Source organism: Electrophorus electricus, chromosome 10 (genome assembly GCF_013358815.1).
Source record: "Electrophorus electricus isolate fEleEle1 chromosome 10, fEleEle1.pri, whole genome shotgun sequence".
NCBI classification, from domain to species: Eukaryota; Metazoa; Chordata; class Actinopteri; order Gymnotiformes; family Gymnotidae; genus Electrophorus; species Electrophorus electricus.
This window is the reverse complement of record NC_049544.1, coordinates 3,124,640-3,142,909: the sequence shown is the minus strand read 5'-3', so window position 1 is coordinate 3,142,909 and position 18,270 is coordinate 3,124,640. Positions and strand designations below refer to the sequence as shown.

At 44.6% G+C, this 18,270-nt stretch overlaps 3 protein-coding genes across 4 annotated transcripts; 2 read left to right on the top strand and 1 right to left on the bottom strand.

Annotated features, from left to right (window-relative positions):
* Positions 1-3,103: 3,103 nt before the first annotated feature.
* si:ch73-86n18.1 (uncharacterized protein LOC564061 homolog) lies at positions 3,104-5,799 on the top strand. The gene is made up of 6 exons (XM_026999165.2): positions 3,104-3,617; positions 3,811-3,915; positions 4,111-4,254; positions 4,710-4,861; positions 5,158-5,279; positions 5,474-5,799. The coding sequence occupies exons 1-6, from the start codon at positions 3,518-3,520 to the stop codon at positions 5,634-5,636; spliced, it is 786 nt and encodes a 261-aa protein (XP_026854966.2). The 5' UTR covers positions 3,104-3,517; the 3' UTR covers positions 5,637-5,799.
* Positions 5,800-7,028: 1,229 nt separating this feature from the next.
* On the top strand, positions 7,029-12,606 carry cops7a (COP9 constitutive photomorphogenic homolog subunit 7A). The gene is made up of 8 exons (XM_026999161.2): positions 7,029-7,117; positions 7,940-8,062; positions 8,528-8,603; positions 8,690-8,778; positions 9,633-9,835; positions 10,121-10,226; positions 11,286-11,455; positions 12,153-12,606. The coding sequence occupies exons 2-8, from the start codon at positions 7,940-7,942 to the stop codon at positions 12,190-12,192; spliced, it is 807 nt and encodes a 268-aa protein (XP_026854962.1). The 5' UTR covers positions 7,029-7,117; the 3' UTR covers positions 12,193-12,606.
* A 619-nt stretch (positions 12,607-13,225) lies between these two features.
* On the bottom strand, positions 13,226-18,270 carry pianp (PILR alpha associated neural protein). Of its 2 annotated transcripts, XM_026999180.2 has the most exons (6): positions 18,153-18,270; positions 17,613-17,708; positions 17,067-17,434; positions 16,717-16,795; positions 15,380-15,499; positions 13,226-14,987 (listed from the first exon to the last, which is right to left on the bottom strand). In XM_026999180.2, the coding sequence occupies exons 2-6, from the start codon at positions 17,621-17,623 to the stop codon at positions 14,966-14,968; spliced, it is 600 nt and encodes a 199-aa protein (XP_026854981.2). In that variant the 5' UTR covers positions 17,624-17,708; positions 18,153-18,270; the 3' UTR covers positions 13,226-14,965. The 2 variants fall into 2 exon arrangements, with proteins under 2 accessions (XP_026854981.2, XP_035386878.1); XM_035530985.1 differs by lacking the exon at positions 18,153-18,270 and having other exon boundaries at positions 15,373-15,499; positions 17,613-17,822.

Sequence of the window (18,270 nt, the reverse complement as noted above, 5' to 3'; positions counted from 1 at the left end):
TAAAGCATTATTATGCCATACACCACTTCTGGCTGCTCCTGACTGCACGCGTCCCTTTTTACTGGAGGTTGATACTAATGGTGTAGGTGCTGGTGCTGTCCTCATGCAGGGGACACCCGAGGCTTAGAACACCCTGTTTGTAATTTCTCAAAGAAATTTGTAAAACATCAATTAGCATAGAGAACCATAGAAAAAGAGACACCTGCTCTCTTGTTTAGCGCTGCAGCATTTCGAAGTCTATATTGACGGCAATTCTCAGCCGATTACGGTATATACTGACCATAATCCCTTGGTCTTTCTTAGCCATATGGCAAACACAAACCAGCATTTTATGTGCTGGTCCCTCATTGTACAAGGCTTCAACTTGAATATCCTACACAAAAAAGGAAGTGAGAATGTGGTAGCTGACACCCTGTCCCTGGCTTAGATGTATTTGGTGTTTTATAATTGTTATAATTCTTAAAGTATTTCTTAATGTGGAACTTCTGGGTAGAGGTCCACACATAACTGGGGGGGCTTGGGGCTTATTAGAGAGGAGATTGGTGTTACTAGTGTTGACTTGTCACTGCATTTTTATCTTGTGTTTGCTTGGCTTTGTCTGTATGACTTTGGATTTGCCCCTTGATTTATAGCTTTCTTTGTGCCTTATTGGTTTGGTTGCTGGATAATATGTTTCTTGTATTTGTTGTCCTCTATATAGTAGCTACACACTGGTCGTAGGGAGTGGCTGCCGTTTTGTTTGGGTGTTGGTTTATCTCTGTTTATACCAGTGTAGTCAATGTATGTTTCTTTTTGTTTCTACTGTGGTTGTGTTTGTTGTGTTGGCCTGGGTCACCCCTGACATTATTGCACCAGTTTCTTGTCTTTGAACACCAAAATTGTAAATACCCTTGACCTTTGTCATCAGCTTGTTTGTCTGGTTTGCATCCCATTATTCATTAGTAGCGCTTTGCACTCAGACCATGTGTTACAGCCTCCCAGCCTAGACAGGCTCATAACTACAGAATGTCCTTTTGGACACGGTAGGTCTTATCTCTCTGAGGTCAGGTCAGGTTTGTGAAATCAGCCTTGGAAAGCAGCTTAAATGGTTCGCTTTCCCATTCAAAATGTTCGTTTTGTTCGGGTATTTCCCAAACTGGTACATACATACACAAACCAAAAAATCCACCAACCGTTTTTAATGAATAAGTTCATGATTTACCGTAACTGACAAACATTTGTGTTGTATTCATCCTGTATGTGTTGTGTATGTTTTGCTTCACTGAATATTTTGTAATATTTGTATTTTTATTACATTTTATTTATTTTTATAAGTTACTTATCTGAAATCCTAAATGTGTTAGAGGGATTGGTTCAACTGGAATAAAAAATATCTGTAAAGCCTGAAAAGTGTGTGAGCTTTGCAATGTTTTGCATAATCTGGTTGACTTGGAGCATAATATTTGCATTTTGAGGTCCAAAAAACATTTTAAGGTCTTACAACATAGGAGAAAATGCACTGTCATGTTTCACCATACCAACCCGGGTGAGAGAACTCTGATGTCCAACTGCGCTGTCATGGTTTGAACTTAGATCAATGTCTCATCTCAGTTTTGTCCACATTTACATTTACAGTTAAAGCACTTAGCAGACACTCTTCCAGTGCAACCAACAGTGTCGTTTAGACATCTTCCTGGAACAAATCCTTATACTAGTACACTAGAACTGAGTCCAGGGATATAAGATAAAACTCTGTCAGGGAGAATGCACCCAAGGAAGGTACATACTACTTGTAGTGTGTGGGGATTGTGGGAGTTCATTCCATCTGTGTTCTAGTACAGAAAAGCATCTTGAGGCATGCCTTCCCTGCCTCACACTGTGCTCTCTCTCTCTCTCTCTCTCTCTCTCTCTCTCTCTCTCTCTCTCTCTCACTCTATCTTGTCCATTGCTGGCTGTAAGCACTGTCTGAAAGCACTGTCAATGTTTACCATGCATGTAATCAGAATGATATAACTGTTTTGTTTACTCGTTTCATTGATTTAGAAAATGCATGTGCTTAGTCACCCACATTGAAAACAAATTAGTCATGTGCTCTTGGAATGCAGAGACAGTCAGCTACATTGAGTATTCACTGAGTGATTTCTGGGAGTTTAACTCCCAGAAGAAAGATTTTGAAGGAATTAAGTAAATCATTGTAACAAAACACTGGCAGGAAGGGATCCACACACGAGGTGGAGAGGAGAGTGAACAGGACCAAAAACACATTCCAAAAGACAAAAATCATGAGAATAGGCTAGCGTCATAACCAAAGTGAGAGAGCGCAAAAGTCCCAAATCAACAATCCAAAAATCCTGAGTCAAAAAACAAACCAAGCAGAGTAACAGGCATGATCAAAAGGAAATCAGGATTTTACTAGAAGGTATTATATGAAGGAACGAGGCAAAAAAAAAAAAACTTTGCGATGATAGAGAGGGGGAAAAATGTTTACATAGGAAGCATTCAGTAGGGGAACGGGTGGAGAGAATTAGTATTCAGGCGAGGACGATCGGTGCGGGTGTTGTGATTAACAGGCAGGGATTGAGCTGCTTGGAGACCTGAAAATCATTCCTCGTTGAATAATATATTTTCCATAAACACATACACCTGTGCAAACTATTTAGACATGAACATAAGTGAACAAAAACTGATGTATCGGAATTAATGAGTGGAGTGTTATAAAATGTTTTGTGAATGAGATGAGTCAGTCCTTGTACACAAAATGTTCTAGTTCTCAATGTTCCTATTTTTTAAGTTATGAAATTTCTACTTCCATATCACAGCAGTTTTTAAATGTTGATTGGGTTTATTTCAGAATTGCTCAACCCCTACTTTATCTCTCGTTTCCCGCTAGTTCCTGCCCCCCTCTGGAGCCCTGCTGTTTGGCAACGACCTCTCTTAGCCCCTCTTATCCTCTCTTACCCTCTCTCTCTCTCCCTCTCTTACTACTCTCTCTCTCTCTCCCTCTCTTACTACTCTCTGTCTCTCTAGCTCCCTCCCTTTCTCTCTCTCTCCCTCCCTTTCTCTCTCTCTCCCTCCCTCTCTCTCCCTCCCTCTCTCTCTCTCTCCCCCTCTCTCTCTCTCCCTCCCCCCCTCTCTCTTTCACTCTCACTCATACACTCCTTCACCTTCTCCCCTTCTCTCTCTGACTCATAGATTATGGGACATTTGCGTGTCTGTACATAAGGGGGAAGAGTGTGAGTAGGCGGGTGGATAAAAGCAGGAAAGAGCAAGTCTGGACTTGGTCGGAAGGAAAGGCATACAGAAGTGATTTCTTCCCAAGACATCTTCAACTCTCCAGGTCCTCTCGTCACTCGACACCACAGACAGGCAGCTGGCTACCGCACGGATAACAAGACCACACTCTGTGATCATAAAGACCTGAGACAGAGTTGTGGACTGCCAATAAATCTCCTAAATCCAGCAAATTAAGCTTCTGTATTTTTGGGAGGGAAAAACACGGTGGTTGTGTGACTTTTTGGGTATTCGGAGACTGAGAGACATGGCGGATACTGAGAACTACAACACGTTGCAAGAGTTCACAGAGGATGCATCAGGCAGAGGAAATAAACCTATACTCTACACGTCACAGGGCAGCCAAGGTAATACACATGTATGTGTGTGTTTGGATACTGGTGGGTGGCAGAGAAGGGGTCAGGTCAGAGCAATTACACATCATGGAGGGACGTCCATTCACAAATTTGCAGCTGTAATTCAATCCATTGCATGAATCTGTGTTTTAAGACCTTGTGATTAACAACCATGACTCAGTGACACTCAATTCTTACATCCCAGGAGGTGTCATGAAAGGAATGGAATGTTTGAAGGGACAGATTTCTGTTTTCATATTCATCGCTCTGCTGGCCTCTGTTTGTGTGAACATAGTACTGGGTGTTCTCTGTAAGTAAATACACTTCCACACATAAGCAAGGTCTGTCAGGAATGTCTCTGTTTCTATGGTTTAGCCTTTCAAAGAAGAAACTAAATGGATACTTTTTCAGAAAGTTATCTTTTATTGTCTCTCTCTCTCTCTCTCTCTCTCTCTCCTTCTCTCTCTCTCTCATACACACACACACGCACACACATCTCCTGCAGTGACTAACAGTCGGTCCAGGGGTTCTTCCAGCCCATGCAGCGTGGAAGTTTCCACAGTGTCCCTGAAGCTGAGCTCTGTGCAGGAACGCTATTCCCGCCTGTGCTCCGATTACACTGCTCTGGGGAAGAGCTGCTCCAGGCCTGGTGAGAAAGCTTCAGACACACACGTCCCACATGGCAAAGTACAGCTACTGCGGCAGGAAGGATGGCTGCATCAGCGAGAGCTTGGAAGTGTGCCATTTTCACAAAGACCACAATCTGCCCTGTTGACTATGCTCCTTTTCAATGACATTTGCTCTCATTTGGTTTTGTTAATGTCAGACACGTCTGTTAGGGAGTGGCATGAATGGAGCTTTTATGACAACCTGGTTCTCAGACAAGGCAGAATTGCTTCATGGTTGTTGCACAGACTTGTCAAAAATCAGAGGTGTAGGTTTCATTTCAGCTTTTTAAAAATTTTTTATATGAAAAACCCAATTAAACACATTATATGAGTGGTGTGAGCAGGAGTTATTGGGGAGGGGGATATATGCACCCCACCCCCCGGCCTCCAACCCCACTGCCCCCACCCCCCACTGACCCACATCCGTATTTTCCAGTGAGGAAGTGCCAACCGTGTCCTGGGGGCTGGACCCATCTCGAGGGGAAGTGCTATTACTACAGTGACGACAAGCTGAACTGGGAGCACAGCAAGGAGAACTGTGCATCCATGGGCAGCTATCTAGCAATACTGCACACCCATGAGCAACATGTAAGACAGTGGGGGGGAGTCTGTGGCAGGAAGTGGCTCACTAAATTGCTCAGTTCCAGCTATACAAACAAAATGTAAACGATAATAGCTTGCATTTTGTGTAGATTCTTTGTTCCAAGTGGAAGTGTAGTGTTTGTTTGGGGGTTTTTTTGTTTACATTTAATTTCATTAATGAATTCTCCTTCTTCTTCTTCTTCTTTTTATTATTATTATTATTATCATTATTATTATTATTATTATTATATTGTTATTTATTGTTGTTATTTACTTTGGTTTGTGCATTTATTTGGATATAGGATGCCCTTGCGAACTTGGCTCGTAGTTTTGGCGGGTATGACTACCATTACTGGATTGGCTTGTCAGATACTGAAGTGGAAGGGGTGTGGAAATGGGTGGACAACACGCTTGTCAATAAAACGTAAGAGCATGTAAACATGCATGCAACATAGATTCACATATACACACATACGTACATGTTCAAATACTTATAACTAAAAGTATCCATGTCTTTGGCTCGTTCACCATCTGACACCAAGTCTGACAGGAGTTGGGAGCAGAGTTTGTAACCTTGCTTATCTTCTGACGCCCTCTGCTCACTGCTGCCCCCTATAGGTACTGGAATGAATGGGAGAAAGAACCCAATAATCATCAGTCTGGGGGTGAACATGGTGAAGACTGTGCTGTGCTGGAGTCCCACTCTAAGAGCTGGTTCGACGTGCCCTGTGACTTCCTTTACAAACGGATCTGTGAGATGGATGCCGTCAGTACAGATTAAATCAAATGCCACAGCATCCATAGAAAATACTGTGAATAGAATTGTGATATTGTAAAGAAGACACCACGTATATTTTGATGTTTGAATGTTGCTTTCGAATGCAATCTACTGTGCCTTTCCCCACTATTTTTTCATTAATAAAAAGACCTGGATATGTACTGAATTTGGTTGGGTTTTGGTTTCTTTGTGGTTACTGATTGTAACCCTGTGACCCTGTGAAGATACAAATCTGACTGGAGATTGGTGTTTTGAGGCACTACAGAGAGCCTTTTGGGGTGTTTAAGAACTAATGTTTTATAGGAACAAAACACATGAAAATATAGAGATTAAAATATTAACTAAAACACATTAAACTATTATCCAAAATTATCTAAAAAAAATTCGAAAACTCCATATGACATTTAGAAACACTAAGTTAAGGGCTGGATTTAATCCACTTGACTATATACATATATTCTCTATGTCTACTTGACATATAGAATGTACCATTCAAAATCATCAGGTTTAAGATTTAATAAGCAGAGGTTTATGTAAATACGAGACCGCACTGTAACAATAATGTGAGCTGCTTTTGTACAAACATGAAAACATGTATATTTCCAAATCAGGCAGAAATGCATGTGCAGGATTACAGATGTAATTATCTATATAAGAAAGTTGGTTGTGTCAGAATTATTTGGTATTTTGACTTTTTTTTTTATCTAAAGGGCAATTTGACCTGCTTTCAGTCGTAGCATGTGAGAAAGAGAGAGAGAGAGAGAGAGAGAGAGAGAGAGAGAGAGAGAGAGAGAGAGAGAGAGAGAGAGAGAGAGAGAGAGAAGCATCGTCTTTCCTTAAAAAGATATCTTTAATAAAGAGCTGGTATACACTTTTGACATGACCTTGCCATTGAATAGGAGAACTCTGTCTTTGTTTGTAATAGAATCAAAGTATAATACTGTGTTATTAAGAGACTCGTCTGTTTTAATACCCCTGTCTTTGAATCACTATATTAGCTGCCCTACAGACTAAACTGGGCTTTAAGAGGAACTTAAATCTTCTACCAGTTTTCACCAGTTCTTAAACCTCAAAAATATTTTTTGAATTTGGTTTATTAAAACCTTTTTTTAATTTAATTAGCATGTATTAACCTATTTTACATTGTAAAAAGAATTTAACACCAGTTTTCAAATAATTTACTACCACCTTTTATGTCCAGCTAAATCTTATTTTTGCTTTTTATTATTTGCCTGTTTCGTTACTTTTTGTCCGTACGTTCCTGTTTTTCATGATTGCAGCGTGGTGCTGTCTTCCACACTAACGATAGGTGGCGCTAACGAGGCTTAATGCCGGCCTGCCCTATTCTTCCACCCCCACCCCCAAACAACACCTCCGTTTCGTCCTATCAGACAAGTCGTTGTTTTGTTGTGGAACGTCAGCTAACGGAAGTATCACTGGGACGACGGGGAGCGAGCAAGACTACCTTGTTTATCATTATAAAGGTGAACGTTTTTCATTAATATTCACTCAAAGCGAACACATAATGACACCATTTGCTAACTCACACTGAAGCATATTTAGTGCAGTCTGTGATACAGTCAGTAAACTATGAAATGCGGTTAAAGCGAACTCGGGCCTGTACTTTCTAGCTAGCTTAGCTCATGTAGCACTAGCTAGCCTGCTAGTACCGGCGTGCTCCGTTAAAACTGCGCACTGATGCCACTTCTTAATGATCTTTTTTTGCAGCAAGTCTAATCCTCACATGTACTCCAGCTGCCTCGGTCACTCTTAAACGTTATTAGCGCATTAATCCGACAGGTCGTTCCGTAACTTGCTAGCTACTAACTGGCTTCTACTCCTCGTCCCCGTTTTGCGAGTCGTTCTGCTCATTTTAAAGTCCAGCCACATGTCACAAATTTCTGTGTACGTCCATGAACCTAAAATGCCTACATCGTTTCATCGCTTAAACCACGTCTGGCTTTATTTCGTTACTTGGTAAAAGCACACGTCTTGTGTGCTACGTTCCTGTTGTCATTTTAATTTCTGCTCTTTTGGTGCAGCTCCCTGACAAATAAACGTTGCTGAAACCACAGAATTTACAGAATTTTAATGACACGCATTACAAATGTTTTGACAGCTGGGTATATTTTTGTCTAACATCGCACATTTTACAGCATCTGTCATCTTCAGTAGCTTGTGTATACTCTTCACGTTTTAATTATCTTTTCATTTTCCTTGATTGCCTTACAACGTATCTCTGCCATATGGTACAATATCCAAAAAAATATCAAATATCACTTTACATCTTTCTTTCATGCTCTCAGATGGAGGTGGATCAGCTGCTGTCTCTATCTGGTTCTGCTTTGGCTCAGGCTATCAGTTCTTTGTTGGAGACACCTGGACTTTATGTTTTCTCAGACATACTGGAGTTGCCCAACGTTCGAGAGGTAGCACATACACACTTGCGCACAGGCCTAATGCCAGCCAAGCTCAGTCTACCTAGTAGAGTTAACCTACCCATCAGTGTACATTCTCCATGTTTATGGCATATAAATCAGACTGTGACATCACCATAGATTATATCGATTTTCCAGAAAAGTGTTATAGTTTTTTTTCTTCTTTACATACTTCCTTGTTCACTGGGGTAAGATTTAAGAGTTACATGTCATGTTTTCTTTGCGTAACCTCAGGTTTACTTTATTGATGCCGATTTAATAAAGATCATAATAATAACCGAGAAAGGAACCATTGAGAGAAAAGTGCATGATCCTAATTTTTGTTCTGCATCATGCTGATGTGATATATATTAATGTAAATGTTACAGTGTCATTATAAACAGCCAGTTTCCAAGTGCTGCCACACCTTCATGTTATCGGTATTCTGTCTGTCTCGCACTTGCTCTGTCCCTCCAGCTGGAGGTGGGCCCTCACGCTCCCGTCTATCAGCTCCTCAATCTCTTCGCATATGGAACCTATTCTGACTACAAAGGTAAACCATAAGGACACAGGCTTCATGGGTTCTGCTGTGGCATACCGGGTTCCTCTGACGCTTGTGTGGGTGTTTGTGCTCCTCAGAGAGGGAGGCCTCTCTCCCTGAACTTACCCCATCCCAGAAGAACAAACTCCGACACCTGTCGATCATCAGCTTAGCTTCCAACCTTAAGGTACCTACTCAGTTCTATTAGCAGTTCATCAACGTTATATATTCTGAATGCCACAGATAAATTCTACAGTAGGGAACATCAACACTGGGGGCGTATCTACTGTGCCTGTAGTGCAGAGGGCTACTGTGCCCTTGAAGGAACTTTTTTCAGGAAATGCAATATCCACTAACTTTAAATGTACTCGAACGTGAAAATGTGAAAGTTTATATAAATTTGTTTTTTTTTTTCTCTCCCCGCCTTTACCAGTGCTTTAAACGATGTGGATGTCCTGTTATTGCTTCTTACACAGAAAATGCAGCTGTGTTGAAAGAAGGGCAAAACTTTATCGATCTTTTTTGCCTGCAGCCTTTACTTTCTTGAACTGTTTATTATTGAATTATTGATTTTGCAGAACATTTTTTAGCAAATGCTATGACGTATTCAGTATCTAACAGTGAAAGATATGGTAGTAGTTACAAGATTAGGGAATGAGAGTGGAATAATGTTATTTGGTTTAAATAGGATGCATATCGATGGGGCTGTAATAGTATACACTTCAAACCTGATAAAGACAATGTTTCAAACTGTATTCCTCTGTGTGCTACTAAAATGATATTTCATGCCACTGCAGTGTTTAGCCCTGCTAGCACCAATCATAAGTAAAGTAAGCCAAGAGGGACCGTTTTTGTCTGACACCACCCTCCACCCGCCTGTTTAATGATAATGGTATCAACTGTCACTATTTTAGGAAGGGTGTGAGTTGGAAACTGCAGTATCAGGACAGGTCTACACTGACGCAGGCAGGGGGAGGCGGGGTTTGTAATGCTGAGTGGTGCTGAGAGTGATGGGGGTCCATGCGCTGTGTGTGGTCGCAGTGTCTGCCGTACTCGCTGCTACTGCAGCAGCTGGAGCTGAAGAACGTGCGTGAGCTGGAGGACCTGCTCATCGAGGCTGTCTACTGCGATATCATCCACGGCAAGCTGGACCAGCGCAACCAGCAGGTGGAGGTGGACTTCAGCGTAGGCCGCGACCTCGGCCCCAATGAGCTTCCCAACATAGCCAACACGCTGCAGGAGTGGTGAGCATGGTGGAGTGTGTGTGTGTGTGTGTGTGTGTGTGTGTGTGTGTGTGTGTGTGTGTGTGTGTGTGTGTGTGTGTGTGTGTGTGTGTGTGTGTGTGTGTGTGTGTGTTAAGCTGGCAAGAGAGCCTCATGGGACGCCGGGCGCTCTGCGTCAGAGAGAGCATGTGTAAACATTGACTGAAGAGGGATGTTACACCACCAGAATGCTTGTTTGTGTTGTGCACTACAGTGTGTATGTGATACAAACCGTTGTGTCTCTCTCTCTTTTTCTGTCTCTGTCAGGTGTGCGGGATGTGAGGCGGTGCTTTGTGGAATTGAGGAGCAGGTCTCCAGAGCTAATCAGTACAGAGAGAGCCAACTAAAGGTCAAAGTTCAAGTGGAGACTGAGGTTAGTAAGTGTGTTATCTTGTCCAAAGGACTGTTAAATACATCCCTTGTTACTGCATCATGACACTTTCAGTTTGTCTCAGAATGGTAAGTGGACATCCTTGGTGGTATACATGGTGGGATTTTGGGCGTAACAGGCTTCTGACTTCTACTTTGACTCATTCGAGTCTCAACAGTGTGAAGTTTTAGACTCTGGAGGATCTCATTTATCCTCCTGACATAAGCCACGGTGTGAAGTACAGATCTGTAGTCTTCTCAAGCCTTCTGTTGCAATACTAGTGTGTTGTGGGAGAACAATCAAGATATCTTAGTGCTTTGTGGAAGGCCCCATTTCAAAGCTATTGGATGGAGGCTCACTCTCCAATTCAAAAGATCTTTGATGTATTTCAAACCGGCTGATGAGTGTAGCTTAAGGCAGTAGTTACAGACCCAGTGAGAACAATTATGTTTTACTGTTCATTCAGTTTAGCTGCTTTTTATTTATTTGCGGTGTTTTTGATGGTCTAATTTAGCTGCTTGTGAGTTGTCACATTGTCCCACCTCCCAATAATTACATGTCATATAGAGATGTGTGTATGCACTTCAGACAGCAAGTATTTATAGTGCATGTGCTTTTCTTCAATACCCTACAATAATGTTGTCAGAAAGACAATTCATTGTGAATTCTACACCGCCACACGCCTGGCTGCTCACCGCCTTCCACGCCTCCGAGCCCGGCTACTTCAGGGCCGTTCTCTTGGACAGTTTGGACACCGTGACCCTGTTCCTTACGCTGATGAATTTTCTTTCTGACAAGATTCGAACATGCACTGCTGAAGCCTGCGTTGGCGCCAACCATAATCGGATTTGAATTGATCTTCGCTTCCATGACGTAGATTAGACTTGATGGGGAATGCTGGGTTTTCTGAGTCCCGCTGTCAGAAGGCAAATCCAAACTGAGCTGGGTTTGTGGCACATCCCTTGAGAACTGCTCGGAGCACTTTTGTTTCAGAGTGTGCGTTTGTTTTTGGGGGGCTTGCGGATATAATTCCCAGTGTAAACATTCTCATCTCTTGGCCAGGTGTCAAACCTACAGAAAACACTGAAGGCTAGCTCTGCTTCTCCATCGTCTGGGCCTGCCCCTGGCGGTGCAGCATCCAATCAAGACGCGGATCAACCTGCAGAGCCACGAGACCCCGCCTCTTCTCAGGAACCACGACAACCAGGCAAAAAGAGTTCAAAAGTCAAAGGGTGAGTTGGCATGTACCTAGGTTGGAGCAGTTGCTATAGTAGTCATGGACTACAGCAGTCAGCCAGTCAGCCAGTCAGTCATGCTCTGTTTAAACTGTCCTAAGACTGCCACCGCTGAGACATGTGGTACATGCCCTGTTAAACTGCCCTGCGGAGGACTGGGCCAGGCACTCAACCCAGGATGAGTGACATGTGAGAGCCCTGATTCAGCCCTGACTCAGCCCTGGAATCGCAGCAGCCATGTTAAACCTGAGACTTGTGCGTCTAATGAAGCGTTGGGGAAAGGCAGCGAGGGAGCACGGGTCTGCAGTCATTAGTTTCATTAGTATTAAGTGTTTGCTGTAGTTCCACTTTGCCCTGGTTAAGCGTTATGTGATTTATTGACAGACCCACAGGTTTAATTATGCCCCGACGATCTGCTAATTGTGCTGAAGCCTCGTGAAAACAAAACAGCTGGAGGTTCTTTGTAGATGAGGTTGATCAGCAGATTAGTAGGATGCCCCCCAACGACCCCGCGCCATGCTTGTCACTGGAGGGTCACTTTAATTGCAACCTTTACCTTGTTTGTTTGTTGTTGTTTTTTAAAATAATCTTACTTACAGTGCAGTTTATTATATCCTTTATTGTTCAGCGTTGATGAGGTAGACAGACACTATAGCATTTTACTGCCTGAATGTTGGTTCTGTGTGTGTTACAGGCTTCGCGGGAGTGGCAAGATCTGGTCCAAGTCTAACTGAGCGCAGAGGCGCAGAAAGATCCGGACCGAGGCTACGCGTTACAGGCTCCCTGATGAACTCACTCACAAACCCAGGACAGACAAACACTGGCAGACAGCTGGATTTACATGCCCAGAAGGACTAGTGAGCAGATTTCAGCTTTCTCAGAACAAGGCTGTGCAGACATCATGTAATTGCAACATTACCAATACAAGCTCCTTGTTGAAGACTGTGTGTGAGTGTGTGTGCACGCGCGCACGTGTGTGTGTGTGTTTGAGCAAGAGAAACCGCGTCCCAGTGTATGTGTGTATGCTTGTGCTGTAAATGTTTTAGCTTAATCCCTATTCATTTTCCTTCTTGGAGTGTTTTGAGTTTCGTTAATCCATAATTAGGATGTAAATTGATAAAGGAATAAACATTTTCCATCTATCACCACTCCGTCATAATGTTCATCCCCCCCCCCCTCTCTCTCTCTCTCTCTCTGGTGTTAAGTGGTGGCAAATGTTTAGTCACAGAGGGAGCTTTGTCTGTTTAGAGGTCATGGCATTAATTATCTCTTACACACACACACTGATCGTACACACCGAAACATGCACCATTAGAGCCATCACATCCCTCCAGATGTGTTTTGCCTACGAGTGTCTGCTCTACCACACAAATTGTTAGGCACTGCCTGGAACCATCATTTTTCTCTCCTTTGCATTCTGCCTCTTTCGTTCCATTTCCCCTGCATGACGTTAATGGCAGCAATTAACTCCTGGCACCCTCTCCAAAAGAGACGAGTGTGAGAGATGATCCATTTTTATATTAACAGTGTCTTTCTCTGTTGCTCTCTATCTTGATGCAGTTTTTTTTAACGTACTGTCTTCTCTCATTCTACCCCCCTCCTCTATAAATAGTAGTGTTAATTTCAGTCGGTGCGACTGAGTGTCAGTGTTTCACAGTCTCCCAGAACAGATGGCTTCTGTGAACTCTTGCAGCTGCACACCTGCATGTGTGAGATGATGAGGGGTGTGTGTGCATGCATCAGAGAGACCCTGGGTGAGGATGGGAGTTTGTTTCCATGTAGAATGTTTAATGACTTCTTCCAAATATCTGCTTGTGAAGAGTCCACACGTGTCCACAATGTCACAAGCAATACTAAAAGTCCATATTTCAGTACTTTTAAAACATCAGGGATTGATTTGTTTTTATTGATCTTTTTGTACAATGAACCATAAACAGTATTTAAGGCAATGCTACTTGTAATGATATAAAACTACATTGCACAAATAATACATGATATCACAGCTTGTAACTGAATCTTGGTTCCATAAAGCCAAGTATTTTAAACCAACTATCCCAGATGGGTAAAATGATCCCAGACATGTAAATACAGGATATTTATAATTTCTCACTGCTTTCGTCTATAAAACAAAGACCAAACCAATCCTGTATCACAAAATGTTTCATGAAAGCCATCACTTGCAGAGAAATGTCTTCAGGCTGCTTCTTGTATCTACACTCATATTCATTCTGCTACATCCAGGCCCCCCTGTCCCAATCCCGGCGCACCACTGCACCGTTTGGCATTTTCCTCTCGTTTTCCGCTTCATTTCCTCATCAGCGGAATGCTTAGCTGTCTTTGAGCTGAATGGAGTTAAATGTTACAACCAGGACAACGTTAAATTGTGCAGGGAGGGGAGTCTCCCTCTGTGAATTCTTGTCATCTCTGGACGAGCAGAACAAAGGACCTTGCACTTTGCACCTTTCCCTTGCTGAAACACAGCCTCCCAAAACCACAAGCTCCCAGTATGATCTGCTACTCTGTTAAGAAGCTCTTTTACAGAATGGTTTTATGAAACTGTATCTCAGCTGAACTGAACTCCAGTCCTTAAACCTGGCCTGGAGCCTAATGCTTTCAAAGAAGCAAATTTCTTTAGATAAATACAATGCAATACAATACCAGAACTTTTGGTCATAAATTTTAAAAAGGGTTTTCTTCGGTTTTGGCCTAGAAGGAAGGTGAGGCACAGGAACACACCTTGGGCAGCGCCGCACCTCAGCATGCCTCCTCCGAGGCCACCAGTGCGCCCTCAAAACGCATCTGCTTGTCGGAACAAACCTTTCGACGCCACACTCAAGCGCAGTGGGGAGGAATTGCACCAACTCCGGCTCTCTCCGACATCACAGCGCGGTATCCCAACAGATGCCGAAGGCGGAGGTGCAGTCCATCACAGCGCGCGGTGACCGAAACGAGAAGGACGTTTGTGGTTGGGGTTGCGCGTGCGTACATTACAGTTACAAAACAGCTGTGAAAATTACAGTGGAGCCGCATTCTATGGACTTCTATGGCAGTGAACTTCCCACGTTTGCTGTTGCCAGGGGTGACGCAACTATATAAAACTGAACAGTTTGGATAGAGAGCCAGAGAAAATAGGCCAGAGTCTTTCGCGCAAGACGGTCGAGCCTTGACAGATGCTACACAGAACACAGCAGCCGGGAGTGCCCGCGCAAGAGAGTGGACGAATCCTGATCGTTTAATCTCGGCCGGAGACCGTAAACCAGCGGTGAGGCGATGCAGCTAAGCAAGCAGGCGGCGCTCGTTAAGCCTGCGTAAATAGCTGCACGATGGCAACATGGTTGGTGGGGGGCACATCCGAGGGAGGGGCGGCTGGCGAGGGGTCCACGCGTGCTGTTCACATCCATGGGCACCCGGCCGCGCACCCACTCAAACGTTGACACCGGGCCCCGGGGAGGTGGGGTGTTGTGGGGGGAGGGGGTGGTGATTATCGAGCTTGGTGCGGTCGACTTCTCAGAGGTTGACCACCGGAATTCTGCATGAGGAGGGATGGATGGAGCAGGGAGAGAGAGCGAGAGATGGAAAGAAAGGAAGTGGATGAAATAAATCATGGTTTATCGTGCATGAGATTAACTTCAAAATCCCCTGGCTGGAGAAAGACAGGGATTTGACAGACTTTTTCCCCCTCTTTGCCTCTCCCTGTCTCTGCTGTTCAGTATGAACGGTCAATAAAAACACAAACACGATTACATTCTACATTTGAATTGGCAAAAATCTAATCTCACAAACTGTGTAAGCAATCTATTTAGTTCTTAGTTTTCTGCCTCCTTTGCACATGTTCTTGTATCCCCTTTAACACACACATTTCAGCACAGTTACCTCGGGTTGGCACACGCGCGCACACGAACACACACACGCACCCTCTACCTCTCTCTGTCAGGGAAGGAGGGGCTGCTGGGTAGTGCATGCCTGCTGTCCTCTTGGGCCAGGGAGCGTGAGACGGAGAGAGAGAGAGGGGGAGGACGTTGTGAGAGGCTGCGATCGTAGCTGAGGGAGAGACACAGATAGAGAGAGAGAGAGAGAGAGAGAGAGAGAGAGAGAGAGAAGATAAAAGAGAAAAGCTTGTGAGAAAGTGGGAAGTGGGAGCCCATTAGCAATTCACAGAGAGAAAGTGAGATGCCCCAGCTACTGATATCTCAGCGGCCACGAGCGTTCTCTCCAGGCGACTTCGGCCTGAACGATAAGGTTTTTATTAGCTAAAGACAGAGAGGGCGGCAGGGAGGTTGTGAGGGCCCGCCTAAAAGAAAAGGTTGCTGTTTGTCAAACTGCATCCTTTAGTCAATTGATGGGCTTGACTAAGAGCTGCAGGTAGACAGGTCCCGCAGATGTAATATTCCTACCACACACACACACACACACACAGACTGATGGAGAGTGCCAAATCAGGTTCTGCTCCGAGTGAGAAGCCATAAACGGTGGCGGGTCGTTAGGAGGGGGCGGGGCTAACGCAGAGAGAATGCCGCATGCGGACGGCGCCTTCGTTTCATCTCCCCATGAACACGGGCACAACAAATTGCCAGCAGCCGAGTTAATGTGACAAGCCGAAGCGCAGCGTGAGGTGCAGGAGGGTCCGAATCCGCTCGCCGCACGGACGCAGCTGCCAGTTAATACGCGGGGGAATAGAATCCAGCTGTCTAGAATATAATCTGTTGTGTTATATCTGTATTCACTTACAGGTGTCCACGGAAACATATTGTAAAGATGTGTGACAATAATACATTTCCAGTTGCAATACGGAGATCACATTATTAACGGACAAGTTATTACACATGGTAAGATGTACATCATAACTGAGATGTGGTTTAGAACTAGATGAGGCTTTTCAGACTTCATTCATGATTATACTGAGCTGTGTGAATAAACAGCTTTGGTCCAAACAAGTGCACACACCGTGATGTGAGCTTCTGGGCCATCAACTCATTCAAACAAAAGCTTTGAAAGAAACTGTAAATGCTATCTCACAGACCACCCACACACACACACACACACACACACACACACACAGCTAATGACAACAGCGCTACGGGTCTTACAGAGCCATAAATGTCCCTGTGTAACGCGTCCGCTGAGAGATAACAGCAAGAAAGCCTGGTGTGTGAACTGCAGCATTATCAGCCTGACACACACACACACAGAGTTTGTAGGGATGTGTCACAGTGTCTGAACATACACACATGCCCGCAACAGTGATGAAAGTGCCTCACCAGAGTTTGGCTGAGATGATGACCGCCAAGAGAATCAGCAGAGATGAGATGGTCACGGTCACGTAGAACTGGGGATCCACTACACCCAAAAAGAAAAGATGGAGGGAGGGAGGGTAAAATGAATTAAAGAATAAATAAAGGGGTTACAAAAATGGAGAGAAAAGAGAATAACAAAGATGGAAGCTAGGTAGGTAAGAGAAGGTAAAGGGAGAGAACTGCAGAAGTGAAACTGAACTGAATCTTTTCTTTTGCTTAAAGCTCTTAAAGTTTGTTTGCAAAGATGAAGCTACAAAAGAAGAGCATTGTGCGATTTGGAGTCCTTATTGCCCAAAGCTACACCTTCTCCCCACCTTCTTCAACCTCTCTTTCTTCTGCCTCCTGTTCTTGTTCCACGCCTGAATCTCTGGCTTCGATGGATAATGGCTGCTGCTGGGTTTGTGTAGCCAGCGCGTCGTGACGGCGCAACCACGCTTCGGCCGTAGCCGCCTTCGTGCCCTCCGTTTCCTGACTGGACAGGAAGTGATGCGTCTCATCCTCCAGCAGCTGCGTGGGGCCCCAGTCCACGGCCCAGAGCGGAGTGGGAGTGGCCTGGGCCGTGACGGACAGCTGCATCTCGCCCGGCCCCTCCTGCCGTTCGCCCTCGGAGCCACTGGAAGTGGGGCAGGCAACCATAGCAACCAGCAGGAGGTGCCAGAGAGGAATCACCCCAGAGATGGAGCTAGGAGGTGGAAACAAGTGAAATCGTGACAGTAATGCAAGACGTTAACAGTCAAGCCAGACGTTTTCAGGAACATGGCCAAAAGCAGCCGACTAGGATGGGAGGCGACGGATGTCCACACTGATAAGCAGCTGTTCCGCTTGTGTTGTTGTTGACGCCTCCCTCCACTTTCCCTTACCATGTCTCCATGGCTTCTCTCTCTTCACTGGCTGGCTGTTCCTCCGATCATCTCTTTAAAGGGGGGGGGGGAGACAGAGCTCAGTCCTGACACCTGCTGAAAGACCATAACAGACGGCTGCAGGGGATGAGAAGCCTCGCTGAGAGAGAGAGCACAAACACACGCGCACCCTCGCGTGCCATACAGTCGTACTGTACGCAAACGTAAAAACCATCAACACACTCGCAAAACATCCAGTACCAACACTGCACACTTGCAAACGGACGCGAACACACATTCGCAGCAATGAAACCATTTACACGCACGCGCCGAAGAGATACAGCGGAAACAAACCATATGCTGAGACGCACAACACGCACAGACGCACGCACACACACCTGTGGATATATCCACTGAGCATTAAAGCAGTTCCTGACTCAGGCAACAACTCAATAGCTGCAGCCAGTTCCTGTAACGCTGTTTAATGCTCCAGCAATGACACCACATACACACACACACACACACACACATTGGAGACAGACATCAGTCCACATTGCCTACCTCTCGCTGCTGATGAAGGGAGTGGGAGCAAGCCAGTGTGTCAGAGTGGGAAAAGGCATTGGTTGCCGTAGCGACAGAGACATGGAGAAACTGAGAGAGAGAGAGAGAAGGAGGAGGG